The sequence below is a fragment of the Saimiri boliviensis genome, chromosome 2 (genome assembly GCF_048565385.1).
Source record: "Saimiri boliviensis isolate mSaiBol1 chromosome 2, mSaiBol1.pri, whole genome shotgun sequence".
NCBI classification, from domain to species: domain Eukaryota; kingdom Metazoa; phylum Chordata; class Mammalia; order Primates; family Cebidae; genus Saimiri; species Saimiri boliviensis.
Window position 1 is genome coordinate 125,161,973 of NC_133450.1, and position 19,206 is coordinate 125,181,178.

The 19,206-nt window shown below is 35.2% G+C and overlaps 1 protein-coding gene across 7 annotated transcripts in view; it reads left to right on the forward strand.

Moving 5' to 3' along the window:
* Nucleotides 1-19,206, forward strand: part of WDR72 (WD repeat domain 72) — a 236,366-nt gene that overhangs the window by 134,757 nt on the left and 82,403 nt on the right. For all 7 annotated transcript variants that reach the window (XM_074394220.1, XM_074394219.1, XM_039462965.2 and 4 more), the window contains 2 exons: nucleotides 14,245-15,062; nucleotides 16,653-16,744. In XM_074394220.1, coding sequence (XP_074250321.1) covers nucleotides 14,245-15,062; nucleotides 16,653-16,744 — 910 coding nt within the window. The remainder of the gene's footprint in view (nucleotides 1-14,244; nucleotides 15,063-16,652; nucleotides 16,745-19,206) is intronic.

Below are 19,206 nucleotides of genomic sequence, written 5' to 3' on the forward strand. Positions count from 1 at the left end.
TTAAAGAAGGGTGGTTACTCACATAAATGGACCTAGAATAACCATTTAACTTATTCAACAGCAAGAAAATACATAAATCAAATGAGTTTTTAAAATAGCAGTAGTAATCATATCAAGTAAAATTACAATAATCTACCATTTCTACTATTATTTAACCTTTTTTCTGACAGTTTGAGCAAATGCCAAAGTATAAGAAAAAGAAAGAAAAGATGGAAATAAGGAGAAACATTGCCTTTATTTAAATAGAGTAATAGTGGACACTCTGCATATAAAATATTAATAGATCAGAAAACCTAATAAAACAGAAAATAATGTTAAGCATGGTAGTTGGCTAAAAACCAAACTAATGTTCTTATATAGAAATGCCCATTAGAATGTACAATAGAATTTAAATTCCATTCATATTAGCAATAAAAAAGAAAATAAATAGGCATATATTTCATAAGAAATATGCAAGACCCATATGAAACCATATTTTTAAAATTACTAAAAGACACAAAAATACCTTAATTTAACAAAATAATGTAGTCCCAGAGGAAAAGCATATTGTTTTAAAGATTTACATACTCACAGCTCTATATATTTAATAACAATTCATTTCAAAATCTCCTTAGTGTGTTTTAGGAATCGATGAGTTGATGACAAAATTCTTCTGGAAAAATAAGTATGTGACTTGAGCTAAGGAAACTTAGAAAATAGAGGAATGATGGCAGGAGCCTTTCTTCTCAGATGTCAAACATATTATCTATCTGTCCACATAGTTATCTACACATGCATGTGTGCGCGCACACACACACACACACACACACACAGAGAGAGAGAGAGAGAGAGAGAGAGAGAGAGAGAGAGAGAGAGTTAAATAGTAGCACTTGGTACAAGTCCAAGAACAGAGAAAGAGATAAATGGGGAAAAAAATGAAAGTCCAGGAATGAGCATGTCACAACCTACTCTTTGTTACAGATGGCACTTAAAGTCAAAGAGTAAAGTTATTAAGAGGCTTTTGTATAATTGAGTGTAATTTTTGTATAAAATACAAAATTATAGCCCTACTCTTTCCCTTTCACAAAAATATACTTTGGATAAATAAAAATTTTAAATATAGAAAGATAAATTACTAAAGAGAAATACTTGATAATATTTTTATTAATTGTGTTACAAAAGGCTTCAGCAGCAAAATTTCAAAAGAAAAAACATGAAAAAATTGAATATTTTTACTGCTTAAAAATATTATATTGAAAAAATCTCAAAAATTTATAATTCAACTTAAAAACCTAATAACAGACTTGAAAAAATCTTTTTAATATTCAATAAAGGATGAATATCTTTCTCTATAAAGGGACTCACACAAATTGAAAAGGAAAAGATAAACAGTAAACTAAGAAATCGGGCAAAGATTGACACAAACCACAGAAAAATACAAATAGTTGTTATGCTTTTCTCACTAAAAACCCACAATGCAAATTTCCTATTACTAATAAATATTAAAAGAAGTACTAAATTATTTGACAGCATGACAAAATAATAACTTACATGTATCCACATTTGTTGAAGTGTGTTTTAAAAAAGACTTGCTGGAGCAGCCTCACAACTTAGCCAATACTTTAAATATAACCTAGCTTTTTACCCAGATATTTTATTTTAAAGAATTAAAAAAAAAAGAAAAACAGAAAGTGTTCAATGATTTTAGGCACATGCATTTTTAGAAAAAGAATGGAAAATGCTAGTTTTCATTTGTCATTTGTGGAGAACTGCCTTATGTAAAGATAACTTCTGTCCTTTTTAAAATTACCCTGAGTTCTGCATCAATGAGATTTTGAGGAGACTTAAGTCTAAAGTTATGGCTATGGCATCCAAGCATACCAGGACCCAAGAGTAGAGGCATCTTAACTCTACTCTAAGCCCTGGGTGGACAGGAAGCCACTGATGAAAGCAATCTGTTATAGAACAAGTTGACTTTTGACTGACCTTGTAATTAGGTGCTTAAATGGGCTAGTGTTGTAAGACATTTATTTTTCACTTAGGTGACAGTTTCTTAAGTGAATTTCTCTGGTCACACAGAGGTTAGAGATGGGCTAACTGAAATGTGCAGGACTCACACCCAAAGGCTTTATCCCATGTTACCATTAAAAAAAGCATATTTAATTTTTAAAATGTGCCAGTTTTTATTGTTTTTTAAAAGACCTGAAATAACATCCTCAACCATTATATTTCAGTATTGAATAGTTACTAGAAGGAGAATGTTATGAAATTAATATGTTGCCCTTCATGATTATATGGTTCAATTTTATATGGTACTTTTAGGCTCAATGAAGTTTTCTATAAAATATCTCATGTTGTTTGAACTCATAACAAAACAAATTCTTGCTGATCTAATGTACAGAGGTTGAGGCATGTCTAGCTTTTAAGAGACTGGAGTGGGTGAAGAATAGTTATGCATAGGATGATGACAAAAGGTAAAGGTTGGAAAGGAAATTAAAATGTCACAGGCAGTCCATGGAAGGCAAGATTACAACTGGAAGGGCAGATTAGTAAGGGTTTAGGGAAGGTGGTCTCTTGGGGAAAATGAGCTTTCTTCAGGACTACAATTTTTGTAGATGGGTGTTAGGGCATTTTCCGCATGAAAAGAGACACAAAGACAGAGCAATAACCAAGATTATAAAGCCAAGATTAACTATTAATAGCAGAAGTATCAGGCAGGAATGCCAGGCATAGACTGCAGTTAGGAGAGGAGGCAAGAAAAGCATTTTTTTTATCTGATTTTTAATTATCTGTAGAAATGAGGTCTTGCTGTGTTGCCCAGGCTGGTCTCCAACTCTTGCGATCAAATAGTCTGCCCACCTCAGCCTTCTGAAATGCTAGGATTACAGGCATGAGCCACCACACCTGGCCAGAAAAGTATTTAAGTGAGATGAATTCAGCCGCACGCTTCTGCTTCATGGACTGCAACTGTCTGTCCTGCTCACTGTTGGGTCATTCCACATATAGCACATAGGAGATACGTAGCGAATATTTGATGAGTAGATGTTTGAATGAATGGTTAATAAACTATAAAGGAAAGGATATGGTAGGATAGGCATTGAAGAAAGAGAGGGGATTCAGAGACGAGAAAGAAAAAGTAATATCCAGATATAAGCTTGGGGGACTGGGAGAATGTTGTTGCCATTATAAGAAACGGAGATGGAGCGGACTTCCTTAGTCAGAAATTTGGTATTGCAGTAACCATGGATTTGTTTTTTTGTTTGTTCATTTTTTAAGATGGAGTTTCCTTCTTGTTGCCCGGGATGGAATGCAGTGGCTTGATCTCAGCTAAATGAAACCTTTGCCTACTGGGTTCAAGCGATTCTCCAGCCTCAGTCTCACAAGTAGCACCCGCCAACACACCCAGCTAATTTTTATATTTTTAGTAGAGACAGGGTTTGGCCACATTGATCAGGCTGGTCTCAAACTCCCGACCTCAGGTGATCCACCTGTGTCAACCTCCCAAAGTGCTGGGATTACAGGCGTGAGCCACCATACCCAGCTAACCATGGCTTAATAAACGTATCATAGCACAAATAATACATTCTTGATATTTTTAAGTTAGAACATTTTTCTGATTTTTTAGTATGTTTCTCTGTAATTTGGTGCAAGGCCAGTATGTACCAAGGAAAAAAAGAATGTGATTAGGAGGAATTATAAAATCTCGATTACAAATCTAGAGGGATATTTTATATGTTAACGTACCAGTAACAAAACACTTTTCCTGACTTCCAAGACCATGTTTAAACAAGGCTTTGGCATGTTGCCAAGGAGAAGAAATCTGTCATTATTCTTTCTTGTGTTGTTTTTCTATTCCAGGGTAGCTCTCTGTTTTATGATGGGAAGGGAATGAAAGCCCTGCTAGACTGGAAATTAGACCTAAGCATGTCCTACTTTGCTAAGGCACTGGAATATCTGGCAGTGATGGAGCTGCCCTTAGATAGCCCCATTGTGGTGTTCAGCATTTTTGACATCACCCTTGATAAAATGTTTTGTCTAATGTTATAGCTAAGAGGTTGGACTCACATTTCTTGAGAATTCTTCTGAGCTCTTTCGTTGTTGAAGTGTTGATAGTAAAGGTGAAGTTTATATTTGTTCACCTCATTCCTTACAGTTAAAAGGAAAAAAATGCTGCTTTCCTTGGTCAGTACTATTTCATGCATTCATTTTTCTGGTTGTGAAAAGGAATACAAATTTTTCATTCAATGACTTTACCTGAGTACTATTAATTGCAAAATACTGATTTGGGAAGTAACCCCTCTTCACTCCTCACCCCACATTGAAGGAATCAGACATGAAACCTGCCCTCAAATAATTCACACTAGAAAACATATTTCCTGGATTGAAGGAGCCTCACTCACACTTTCATGCATGAACAGGTCCTGTAAATGCCTAAGGCTAAAAATATGATACAGAAAGTCATTGCTGAAGAGTTGAAGGGAGAGAGAATATAGCGCTGGCAATGATAAGGATGAAGCATATTTTTTTAAAAAAAAAGGATTTGGGATAGAACCTTAGAAGAAGGAAAGAACTGTGATTTGGGTGACAGGTACAGGAAAAAGCACAGGCTTGGAAATGAGTTAAACATATAAGGCACCAGTTGGAGAAATCTGACCACATGCAGGCAATGGGATGCAAAGTTAGACAGGAAAGGATAAAAGAACTTGAATGGAAGTCTGGATATGCCAACTCAATGAATTTCAACTTAATTCTACAGACACTTGGGAGCTATTGAGAATCTAAAAGTAACATGCTCAAAGCACTTTTTAAAATATACTCTGTTACTCCATTGGTGCTGTGCAACCTAGGTTTGAAGCAAACAACAAATAAAAATGTAATGGGGAAAACCATATTAAATGATAAAAGGTCCCCAGACTCAGATGATCATGATGCAGGAGGAGAGAAACGTTGTGCAAAATGAGGGTTTGAAGTCAGTTAAAAGTTAGATTCAGATTTTTCTAGGTTGTCCACCTGCCACAGGTCTGACATTTAACCTCTGAAGTTGGACTCTAAAGCCTAATCATCTGCTTACAGACTTGTTGGTAAGCAGGCCTATGACCTTAGTTTTACTTAGCATTTTGTTTCTTTGCATTTGTGGTCTTCAAAGATGTTGTTTTGAGCTTACCTAAACATTTTAAGTTTCCTTAAATTAAAAAAAATCTATTGTCAGTATGAATTAAAAAATTTAAAACTTTGCCATCTTGACTAGAAATCAACTCATATTTTAAAAATATTTAGAATTTAATTTGTCATAAAACAAAGTTAGTTATTTGAAATTTTTAGCAATAAAGATGTAAGTATCTACTGTAATTTCTTTTTTTATCTAAGTGCCATATTCTCTACCTTTTAATGGCATAAGTTTTAAAGGTAACTTCCTGTAATTTGTTATAAATTCATCTATATTGTAGACTTCTTCCTCAGAAAATTTTCTGCATCAAGAAATTACATTATCTTTTCTGTTAAATTTATGATTTAGGCTAATCATTAAATAATATCTCAGTCATATAGTATTCAATACATGGATGTCAATTTTTTTCATATCATCTGTGCCATCTCTCACTTGAAAAACTTCCATTGTTGGGAGAGAGATCCAAGATGGCCAATTAGGAGCAGCTCAGGATTGCAGCTCCCAGTGAAAGCGCAGAGAGTGAGTGAATGCCACATTTCCAGATGGATTTTTATTGCCCACACACCAGGAGATTCCCAAGCGGAGGAGCCCCACAGGTGCTGGCACCCCAGCACAGTGGTTCCCAGTACAAAATATACAGGACTGGGTGCCCTTTTAGTTGGCAATTGGAGCTCTGGGAAGGCAGAGTTGCCCAATTAGCTGATTAAAAAGGGGACTGAAACAGGGAGCCAGGCCAGGAGATTCCCGGGCAGAAAGGTGCCACGAATCTCAACACCACTGCTGGCTCAGTGGGTCACCACACGGGAAATCACACAGATCCCAGCACCTTTTCAACAGATGACTTGAACACCTAGGAGAGAGTCAACCATTCAACTAAAAAAAAAAAAAAAAAAAAAGGCTCTGAGGCAGGGAGCCAGGTGATCAGGCTCGGCTGGTCCCACCCTCATAAAAAAAAAAAAACAGCAATTGGTAAGGCTGTGAGTTGAGAGTTTCACAGCAAGCACAGCTGAACCCGGGAAGGTCCAGCTCTGTGGGGGAGGGGCGTCCACCAAAGGAAAACTAAGAAACAGAAATAATTTCATCACCAACAAACTGGACGTCCACTCAGAGACCCAATCTGAAAGTCTGCAACTACAAAGACGACAGGCAGATAAGTCCACAAAGATGGGAAGAAACCAGTGCAAAAAGGCTGAAAACATCTGAAATCAAAATGCCTCTCCTCGTACAAGGGATCACAACTCCTCACTAGCAAGGCAACAAGGCCTGATAGAGAATGAGTGTGATGAATTGACAGAATCAGGCTTCAGAAGGTGGATAATAAGAAACTTGTGTGAGCTAAAATAACATGTTCTAAACCAATGCAAAGAAACCAAGAACCTTGAAAAAAGATTTGACAAAATGCTAACAAGAATAGACAATTTAGAGAGGAATATAAGTGAATTGATGGAGCTGAAAAATACAACACAAGAACTTCACGAAGTATGCACAAGTTTTAACAGTCAAATTGACCAAGCAGAAGAAAGGATATCAGAGGTTTAAGATCAACTCAAAATAAAATGAGAAGGCAAGATTAGAGAAAAAAGGGTAAAAAGGAATCAGCAAAGTCTCCAAGAAATATGGGACTATGTGAAAAGACCTAATCTACGTTTGATAGGTATACCTGAATGTGACAAAGAGAATGAATCCAAGCTGGAAAATACTCTTCAGGACATTATCCAGGAAAACTTCCCCAACCTACCAAGGCAGGCCAATATTCAACTCCAGATAATACAGAGAACACCACAAAGATATTCCTCAAGAAGAGCAACCCCAAGACACATAATCGTCAGACTCACCAGGGTTGAAATGAAGGAGCAAATGCTAAGGGCAGCCAGAGAGAAAGGTCAGGTTACTCACAAAGAGAAGCCCATCAGACTCACAGCAGATCTCTCAGCAGAAACCCTACAAGCCAGAAGAGAGTGGGGGCCAATATTCAACAACCTTAAAGAAAAGAACTTTCAACCCAGAATTTCATATCCAGCCAAAATAAGCTTCATAAGCAAAGGAAAAATAAAATCCTTTGTGAACAATCAAGTACTCAAATATTTCATTACCACCAGGCCTGCTTTACAAGAGCTTCTGAAAGAAGCACTACACATAGAAAGGATCAACCAGTATCAGTCATTCCAAAAACATACCAAAAGGTAAAGAGCATCAACCTAATGAAGAATCTGCATCAACTAATGGGCAAAACAGCCAGCTAGCATTAAATGGCAGTATTAAATTCACACATATCAATATTAACCCTAAATTTAAATGGACTAAATGCCCCAATCAAAAGACACAGACAGGCAAATTGGATAAAAAGCCAAAACCCATTGGTGTGCTGTATCCAGGAAACCCATCTTACTTGCAAGGATACACAAAGGCTCAAAATGAAGGGATGGAGGAAGATTTACCAACCAAATGGAGAGCAAAAAAAAAAAGCAGGAGTTGCAATTCTCATCTCTGATAAAATAGACTTTAAAGCAACAAAGATCAAAAGAGGCAAAGAAGGACATTACATAATGGTAAAAGGATCAATGCAACAAGAAGAGCTAACTATCTTAAGTATATATGCACCCAATACAGGAGCACCCAGATTCGTAAGGCAAGTTCTTAATGACTTACAAAGAGACTTAGACTCCCACACAATAATAGTGGGAGACTTTAACATCCCACTGTCAATATTAGATAGATCAACGAGACAGAAAATTAACAAGGATATTCAGCACTTGAATTCAGACCTGGAACAAGCAAACCTAATAGACATTTACAGAACTCTCCACCCCAAATCTACAGAATGTACATTCTTCTCAGCACCACATCACACCTACTCTGTAAGTGATCACTTAATTTGAAGTAAAGCACTCCTCAGCAAATGCATAGCATTTCACAGGTTTAAGTGAAATATTGGTTGGTCGCTTGTTTGTTATCTTCCTCCCTCATTCCTTCCTGTCCCCATTGTCAAGCACACTTACTGGCATAAAAGAGGTTTTTAATACTCATTTTTAGATTGCATTCCAGCCTGGGCAATAGAGCAAGACTCCTGTTCTCTCTCCCTCTTTCTCTTCTTCTTTCTTTCTTTCTTTTCTTTCTTTCTTTCTCTTTCTTTTCTTCCTTCCTTCTTTCCTTTCTTTCTTAAAAAAAAAAAAAGAAAAACTTCCATTGTCATAAATCTTCTGATGGAGGTACTTTCCCTTGAGTATAGATTCATACTTTAAATTTCCTAATTTTTTCTCTGCATAAACTACCTTCCTAATGGTTCAGCTATGACTCATAGCTTTTATTTACTTAAAATGTAGAGGTAAGGTAATTTAGAAACTTGTGGAGTAACTATAATGCAGATTCCTTTGATACTTTTATGATTATTTTTCAATCTGCTATAATACATCATCTCTACCTAATCAGACAGCAATTTTAAAATGGTGACTCATTTATCACCATCGGGTCTTTTAGATTACTACACTTCATTTTCTTAGGAACTGAATTATATACACAGAATTATTTAATATTTGCATAGCTTATTAAAATATGCAATTAATTTGATAAGCACAAATGAGAAAAGAAGGTTGAGAACAGAGAATTGAAATTACTGGAAAGTAAATATTTCAGTTGCTATGAGTAGAATGCAGAAAATAGAAAGCAATATACTGGTGGTCAGAGGGACTGGAGAGCACGGGATTAATCTGATGAGTTAGCTCAATGGAGGACTCTTAAGGGGATTTTTTAAAAGCATTTTATTTTTAACTTAAAAATGAAATTAATAATGAAAAATAACATAGCTTATTTATATTGAGGAAAATTTAGATTATGATTGCAATTAGGCACTAATTCTTTAAATGACTATGTAATGAGTGAGTTTTGTTTTGTGCGTTTTTTTCTAATTAAACTGTATAGTGCATGATACATCATCTTTTATTTCATGTTTGAATTTCACTAAGAATAAGGAGTTTTATTCTAGAAAAGAATTTGAAGGATAATCAAGCTTTCCACAGTCCTCCTTACATACTTAACCTTAAAACATTTTTCATTTGAAGCATCTGAGTTAGTTTCCTCAAGTTACCTGGTTTCCTCTGCTACATCCTTATTTGTCAATGTCATTGGTTATGAGTCAGAGTTCTGCTGTCGCTGTTGGCATAATCCTGCATCTTTAACAGTATTTGCTATCTACCACTGAATTGCATCATCAGATAACTGGTTCAAGTCTAAAAGATGGGGCTGGGTGTTTATGTTATAATGCAAGGAGTGTTTAGGTACTAATTTTATATGTGATTAGTTCATTAGTGAACGTTTTCACATGATGACGACTTTTCCTTCCTTATACAGCTCAGTGACTGTGGTGTATTGTAAAATGAATGTTTAGCTAATAAAGACCCTTATATGTTTAAAAAATAATAAATAGAAAATATTATTTCATTCTTTGAAGAATTTAAGTGGATAATGTCATCAGTAGAATAGATTGGAAAAGCAGACTTGGGAATCCTGGTTGGGCTATTTGCCAGATTGGTAACTTTGAACAAGTCATTTCCCTTCTCTTTCATTTCCCTTTAGTGTAAGGAGAACGAATCAAATTAGACAATTTCAAAATTCTCCACTCTGGAACATAAGGAAATATCTAAAATGTTTTAGCAGCTGCTGCCTATATTTCTTCACTTTGTATTTAAATATTTATATTTAAGTGTTACTGTATGAAGTCATAAAAGAGAGAAGATGAAGGCAGTTTTAAGCATCAGTCTTATCCAAGCTATTTTATGGTTGTAGTAACTTAGGCAGGGGTCAAATATTTCATAACAAACTCAGTGGGGGATCCAAAGCCAGGAGTAAAATCAGTCTTGTTTTAACCATTTTGTGTTTCTGAATCAGGGGGAAAAGGAAGAAGAAAGCACAAGAGAAACATAGTAGGCTGAAGGAAAAGGAAAATAAAGCAATATACTTTTTTGTTCTTCAGATAAAAGTGTTAGACTTGTACTTTCACACGTATTTTTTTTTTTTGTCTGAACAATTGGTCCTTTTTGTTTTTCCTTTTTATATGTACTTTGGATTTCTTACAGTTTGAATTTTGTGTGGTTGACTTTGGTTTTAATTATTCTGGGCTCTTGTGGGTAGCAGAGGAATAAATTCAGCCTGCCAGCCATCTGGGATTCTACTGGCAGACTTTCAGACTAAGTAGCTTTTCCCAGCCTTTCTACTTCAGACAAAGAATTCAACCTCTGTGCCTTTGCCTACTCCCACCTGCTGTTTATAGCATTCACATGTAGATGTATCAGCATTATTTTACTCCCAGACTCTCCAAAGTTCAGAGGTTGGAATGGATTGTCCTTTAGTGCCAACCTCTTGCTGTACCAATTGTAAACAATATCTCCTCTCTTTCTTCAACCTGGGATTTCAAAAAGTAGTAGTTAAAGTGATGATTTTGAGGAAAATACCAGAACCTTCTGTATGATCCAATTCCTGGAATTCACATGTTACAGAATTATCTGTCAGGCAATCAGATAGCATTTTATAAACAACATGTAAACCAATCACATAAAATTTATATTTAGTCTTCACATTTTTGCAGTGGCATAGATAAGATGAAATACCTGTTGCATTTAATTACTTGTTCTAGACTTCTAAAAATTGCAATCAGATTGATGAATGTTTCCAAAACACTTTCGTTAGAATTATGTTTTAGATATATTTTATCATTCTAAAATTAATATAATCATATTTGTATTTTTGCATTTAGCATGGTACTTTTAATAGAATTTTTGTCTGTGAAATGCATTGCTCATAGGTAGCATGAAAATAAAGTTAAGATTTCCTACAGCCTTTGGTAAACATTACTGAATATTGTGTCTGCCCAATCTATAAAATGTAAAAACTCAGAAAATACTATTAGCATTTATTCTCATTTTTCTGTGTTACTTACATCCAAAATAATTGTCACTATGTTTTCAAGGCCCTTTGGTAATAAGACTTTTAACATATACTTCCTAAAGTTTCAAACAGTGATTTCTGGCTGGAATTATATTTAATAATTTTAATACATTAAAAAATAATAATTTATATTTGTAATCTAATGGACTTGTTTTTTAAATGGAAACCAACTCTGTTGTATGTTAAATAAATTTGGAATAACATTTATGATTTTTAAATAATATAATATATTCCATTGCTTCTTAGATAAGGTAAACCATATTTAGGAACAGAAATTTTGGATTTTTGCTTATGGTAGTGCACTAGGCCTATTGTGGCTGTGTGGATCACAAAATAAGAAGAGGAGAACGAGAAATATTGCTCAAATAATTGCTATGATTTTGATTGGCCCTGAAGTTGAGGAGATTACATGGTGAGACAGAGATTATAGCTTTGAGGAAGTGAGAGTGCATAGGAGGGTAGAACTCTGCCTTTAGCCTGCTTAATTAAGCAGTAATCCAGAAGAAACCACAGCTATAGTTTGTGAGTAGGTGACTTCTTTGCCTAAATTCCCCTTCAAGAGTCATAACTATTTTTAGAATACATTTAGTACTCAGTAGAGGTTATACAGTTTTATGTAATCTGGCTCTCATGTCTTCTGTGTAGCTCAGTCTCTACATTCCCATATTCTACCTGACAGCCATTCTGAAATTTTCTTAGTTAACGCTGTATGCCTATCTTCTTACCCTTCTTCTAGCCATCACTTCAGAGGTCTTCTCATATGCATCCAACAGAGGTCTACTAGCCAGAATCTACTGGGAATGTAAACAACTGAACAAGTAAAAAATAAATAACTCCACTAAAAATGGGAAAAGACATGAGCATACACTTCTCAAAAGAAGACATACAAGTGGCCAACAAACATATGAAAAAATGCTCAACATCACTAGCCATCATAGAAATGCAGCTCTACAATGAGTTACCATCTCACATCAGTCAGAATGGCTATGATTAAACATCAAAAACGATAGATGCTGGTGAGGCCACAGAATAAATGGGATACTTATACTGTGTATACTTATAAGTGGGAATGTATCCAGTGTATGCTTATACTTGGTGGGAATGTAAATTAGTTCACCTACTGTGGAAAGCAGTGTGGAGATTTCTCAAAGAATTTAAAGAACTACCGTTTGACCCAGCAATCCCATTACTGGATATATATTCAAAAGAAAATAAAGTTCTACCAAAAAGACCTATGTTCTTGTGTGTTCACTGCAGCACTATCCACAATAGCAAAGGCATGGAATCAACCTAGGTGCCCATCAACAATGGATTGGATAAATGAAGAAAGTATGACATATTTCTTTCTTTATTTTAATTTTAGTTCTGGGATACATGTGCAGGAGGTACAGGTTTGTCACATAGGCAAACTTGTACCATGGTGGTTTGCTGTACCTGTCAAAACCCATCACCTAGTTGTTAAGGCCAACATGCATTAGCTATTTATCCTGATGCTCTCCCTTCTCCTGCTCCCTCCACAGACAACCCCCAGTGTATGTTTTCACATTCCTGAGTCCAAGAGTTCTCATTTTTCAGCTTCTCCTTATAAATGAGGACATGGGGTATCTGGGTTTTTGTTCCCATTAGTTTGCTGAGGATAATGGCTTTCACTTCCATCCACTCACCCTGCAAATGACACATCTCATTCTTTTCTATGGCTGCATAGTATTCAATGGTGTATATGTTCCACATTCTCCTTATCCAGTCTATCACTGATGAACATTTGGGTTGATTCCTTATCTTTGCTATTGTGACTAGTGCTGCAATAAACACAACACGTGCATGTGTCTTTATAATAGAATGATTTATATTCCTATGGGTATATACCCAATAATGGGACTGCTGGGTCAAATGGCATTTCTGGTTCCAGGTCTTTATGGAAACACCACACTTGTTGAACAAATTTACATGTCCACCAACAGGGTAAAAGCTGTTCCTATTGTTCCACAGCCCTGCTATTATCTGTTGTTTCTTGACTTTTTAATCACCATTCTGATTTGCATAAGATGGTATCTTATTGCAGTTTGGATTTGCATTTCTCTAATCATCAGTGATTATGAGCTTTTTTTCATATGTTTGTTGGCCACATGAATGTCTTCTGTTGAGAAGTGTCTGTTCATATCCTTTTTCCCACTTTTTAATGGGGTCGTTTGTTTTCTTCTTGTAAATTTAAGTTCCTTATAGATTCTGGATATTAGACCTTTGTCAAATCGATAGACTGCAAAAAAATTTCTCCCATTCTATAGGTTGTGTCTTCACTTTGATGATAGGTTTTTTTTTAATTATTTCCACAGGTTATTGGGGAACAGGTGGTGTTTGGTTACATAATTAAGTGCTTTTGTAGTGATTTGTGAGATTTTGGTGCACCCATCATGCAAGCAGTATACACTGCACACAAGTTGTAGTATTTTATGCCTCATCCCCTCCCCACCATTCCCCCTGAGTCCCCAAAGTCCACTGTGTCATTCTTATGCCTTTGCATTCTTATAGTTTAGCTCCCACTTATGAGTGAGAACATACGATATTTGGTTTTCCATTCCTGAGTTACTTAACTTAAAATAATAGTCACCAATCTCACCTGGTCACTGTGAATGCCATTAATTCATTCCTTTTTATGGCAGAGTAGTATCTTATCATATATATCATATGGTATAATAGAATACATACCATATGTAGTATTATATATATATATATATATATATATATATATATATACACACACACACACCAGTTTCTTCATCCACTTGTTGATTGGTAGACTTTTGGGTTGGTTCCACATTTTTGCAATTGCAAATTGTACTGCTATAATCGAGGGTGTGCAAGTATTTTTTTTTCATATAATGTGAGAGTGTATATTAAAGGATGTTAATCTAGTCCCATCTCATACCAGCGATATATATAATTCATTTTACTTAGTGGAAAAACAAAATGTAGGAAAATAGAAGTTTTCAAAGGATGTTAGAATATATTTAGAGAGGAATTTTTAGAGCTAAGACAAAAAATTTGAAATTATTTGCCTTTAGCTGTACTGCAATTTAATCCTTTATAAAAATCATGGAATATTCAATGAAATCACTTAATAAGCAAGAACTTTGACACAAATATTTTTGTCCCCTTAGGTGGCTGATGTCAAATTTTTTCCAAGACCTTTCAGTGTCTTGCCTGTGAAGATAAAATGGAGTAACGTAGGCTTTCATATTCTTCTATTTGATCTGGAAAACCTTGTTGAACTTTTGCTACCAACTCCACTCAGAGATGTTGACTCTTCCAGTTCATTCTGTGGTGGTGAGGTCCTGAGAAGAGCCAAGAGCACGGTGGAGAAGAAGACACTGACACTGAGAAAAAGTAAAACTGCCTGTGGTCCTCTCTCAGCAGAGGCACAAGCCAAGCCTACTACTGAAAGCCTGGCCCAAGGAGATAACACCATCAAATTTTCAGAAGAAAATGATGTCATTAAAAGGCAGAAGAAAATGAAGATCTCCAAAAAAATGCAGCCTAAGCCATCAAAAAAAGTAGATGCCAGTCTCACAATAGACACAGCTAAATTGTTTTTGTCTTGCCTTTTGCCATGGGGAGTGGATAAAGATTTAGATTATCTTTGTATTAAGCACCTCAATATTTTAAAGCTTCAGGGTCCCGTTTCTTTGGGACTTGCTTCAAATGAAGCTTATTTCTCACTGATGTTGCCGGGTTGGGATTTATGCAATACTGAAATGATAAAAGACTGTTCAGGAGTAAATTTATTTTCCAGGAAAGTTTTGGACTTGTCAAATAAATATACAGCCACTCTTCCAAATCAGGTTGGAATTCCAAGAGGACTGGACAATAATTGTGATTTTTTACAAGAGTCAAATACTTTAGTTTATTTGTTGAGCAGGCTATTTTTAGTTAATAAGTTAGTTAACATGCCTTTAGAATTGGCATGTAGAGTTGGCAGGTAAGACATACCTAGAGATTTTGAAAATTCTAATTTATGATATTAAAAATTCTTATTTGCTACATTCAGCTCTTTAACATTTCTCCCTTTTTTCCAGTGGGGGAGGGGGTAAATATGCAACCATTTCTTGGTTTAAAACACATTTAAGAGAATCTCCCTTTTAATTGTTTGGAATTGGAGTATAATTTGGCAATAAATCTATATGATTAAAAATTCACTTATTCAACAGATATTTATTGTTCTCATAATATGTGCCAAGAAGGTCATAGTATTAGATGTTGAATGAGTTGACAGATAGATACATGTATACAAAGACACACATACGTCTTGAAATCCATTATACATGGTGTGAATTAAGTGTAAACAAAAACATTTAAGTAAATACTTAAGATAATATATATTTTATATCATCAGGAAAGGAAAAATTGAAAATTTCATATGTCAAATTTTACCATTTATTTTTATATTTTGACATATTAAAATAGAAGATACCTTTTAGTAATTCATTTATACATAGTACAGTTTAGTAGTAACTGTTTTTAGTTTTGAGATTACACTAGCAATGTGGCTTTGGGCTAGTCACTTCACTTTTCTGGGCCTTACTTTCCTCATTTACAAAATAAGGTGGGTGGTGTAGGTGATTGTCAAATTCTTAAAAAGTTAGGCTGCTAACCAGTTTGATTTATTGGTCTAATCATAATCCCACAGAGCAGATGAAGGACTTAATTGTTTGCCAGAGGTTTTCATTCTAAGTTTATTCCTGATACAGATTACGGGATGGAAATGATGTGTCTGATGTCAGTGTACTTTAGGGAAGCTTACAGACTTTTGGTATGCCTTTCATTATACAGCCTTTCAAATGTTGTCACACATCAGTTGACTGTTTAAATAATTCTTCATTGAAACAAATTATAGAATGAAGTTGTCAGGATTAGAGACTGCTTCTCTACCACAGCCACTCCCGATTTGATCTGGCTGTCAGAGCCCAGATATTATTTTTTGAGAAATCAAAATAATGTATATTGGATTTGCCACACCAAATCCTTCCAACAAATTTGACCATTTCACAAAGATTTTACTGTGGTTGTGAAGACTGAGAAATCCTCATACACTTAACAACTGGGTGCATGATTTAACTGAATTTTAAGGAAATAATTGCCTACAGAGAACATCCCTGGCAGTTTTGGAAGATTCCTATGATTGGAACACTGGCCTAGGGTAAAATCTACTTTTGTAAGGCCAAGATGGTACCTGAGGAGAATTTTTTTTGCAGATGTCAACCTATTAGGGATTTTTAATTGTTGCATTAGTCAGTAGTCATGTGACTTAAAATAGCAAAGCCTCTACTGTATATGTAGGTCACAGATAATTCTGGCAAACTAAGATTTGCAAGTCAATTGGGATAAATATTTTAGGTGGGAGTAAAGTGAGGAAATCAGATTCATGAAAGAAATTGGTGTGAAAGGTATTGCTAAAAATAATCTGTATTCAATTCCCAAATTTGCTCAAGTGGTCATGTACCGATATCTTTATTTCCTCAAAGAATTTTTCATGTTTTTAGTAATATATTGTCAATCTTATTTTCAACAGTTCTTTCAGAATGGAATGTGTACATAAGAAGGTGAGAAGTGCTGGGAATGACATTTTAAATATGTCAAGCTTCTACAATTGCTCACAAAATGGTAAGGGAGTTACCGATATGGATGTGATCTGATTTTTTTCTTATGAATGGAAATAACTAGTCTTTCTATAACTGGTTAGCAATGTCAAAATAAATAACATTTATAAAACATAGATTTATTTATGTTTGTGATTATACTAGCTGTGTGACTTTAGGCTAGTCATTTAGCTTTTCTGGGCCTTACTTTCCTCATTTAGAAAATGAGGTGGGTGACATTTATAAAACATTTTAAAACATAGATTTACCATTACATAATTTTAAAGCAGAGATATAAGATTTTAATATTTATAAAACATAGATTTCAAATGATCTTTGAAATGACTAAACATTTGAAACTTTTGAGCAAAAGAAGTACTTAGATGTTAAGTTATTCTGTGTTTTATTGGAAAGTTTATTGCATCACTATCTTTATTAGCAAATAAATGATTATTAGATAATATTGTTGCAATTTCAGAAGGTGGTATTCTTCTCAGTAACAACTTCAGTGTTTAAATTTTCTCTTATTTCCTCATAGCAAATTTATCTCCCATACCTGCCTTTCCAAGTTTGGGGCATCTCAGTAAACAGCAGTTCTATTCTTCCATCTGCTAATGGCATAAGCCAAGAACTTTGGGATCATTTTTTACTTTTCCTTTCTCTCATACCCCACCTCCAATCTGTTGATAATTGTGTCACTTCTACCTTCAGAATGTATCCCAGAATCTGACTGCTTCTCACCCCCTACACCAGCAACTCCAGCTTCCTCAGCCTCCTTTCCCTCACCCTCAGCCCTGTGAGCACTCATCCTGTCTTGCCTGGATGCCTGCAGGAGGCTCCTGGTCACCTCTCTGCTCCTGTTCTTGGCTGCTGCGCTATGTTCCCAACCAACCAACAGGAATGATTATTCAGGACTAAGTCAGAACCTCACGTCTCTATGTACAACCTTTCAGTGGCTTCTGTTTCACTCAAAATAAAAGCCACCATCCTTACTATAGCACACAAAATGCTAAACCATCTGGCCACTCTACCTGTGTCATCACATACACACCTCCATCCGACCTTATCTCTTAGTGCTCACCCTCACTCTTAAAAAAAAAAAAAAAAAAGAGTATGTTTAAGTGAGCATGTATTAAGAGCTTCCAATTATCTAGTGCTTAGTATGTTTCAAGAATATGGTTTCACATATATTATCTCATTTAATGTAAAAAGAACCCTGCACAGTAGAAGGCAGCATCTGTATTTTACCCTCAAAAAAATGGAGGTCAAGGAAGTTAGATGACTCATAGGCAAACAGCTATTCAGTAGACGGTCCTGCATGCCAATCCAAATCTGATTCCTAACCCCATTTCCTGTCTACTGCGTCAGGCCACTTCTCACATTTATGATTACAGATAGTATTCCCTCTAAATGGACCCAGTCTGGGTTGCCTCCTTTCTCCATAGGTAGTCACCCTTCTTAGGGTTAGCTACCCAGTTTTCCTTTCACTTTTTTAGCACTGGTAACTGGGAAGGTGATTGGAATTTAATATTCAATGTAAGTGTTTCTGCAAAGACAGAGGATTACTAACCACAATCAAGAAGGCCCCTGCTTTTCCTATGGCTGCCCCAGTCAAACAGCCTAAGCAACCACTGTTAGCATAGAATCATCTCTCTGAAATTTAGGTTGGCACTTACAGCATTTAAAATTCAGGTAAGAACTAGGGAAACGCGTTTTTCAAAAAATCATAGGAAGAAGAAAGGTTTAAAAAAAAAAGAGGAAGTATTGACTTCATGGTATTAATTTTATAAAGCCAAATCCTGAAGAATAAAATAATACTCTGAAGTGTTCATCTAAAAGATTGATAGGAACCAGCACTCACTTCTGTCAGCACGAATGGTGACTGAATAATATTGGTAAGCCTGGGATATTTTCTTTTTATCTTTACCCCTCAAGTTGCAATTAATTCTTTAGCTTGCTGACATTGCCAAGACAAGTTGGCTCTCATTTCCATCACATATTAAAATTTTAACATCACATTAAAGTGTGCTGTGAAGTACCCCATGATGTAAGTAAGTAGTTACAGTTGAGACCAATACTTATCATTGATGGTTGAGTCACAAGGTCAACAAAGTAGGAGAGGGAGGAAAAAAGGAGATCAAAAGAAAATTTTCCCTTACCCTCTGTGTTCATGAAGAAATGGAAAACTTGTCAAAGTCATAATCTTCTACCATGCTTACATGTTTTATATACTGTTTCTGGTCATTTTGCTTTTATATTAAATGCTCCATTAGGAAAAAATATATAAATAATTGGTCAGAAGTTTCTTATATATTACTTGAATGTTCTCAAACTGAATTGTATACAATACCTTCCATTACATTTTCCTTGACTAGTAATGTGGTAAATATATATTTATATGCAGATCGGTATCTCACATATTAATATAAAATAGTGATTTGATGAAAAGTTTATCAGACAAATGCTAATTTAAATAGTTGATGCCTT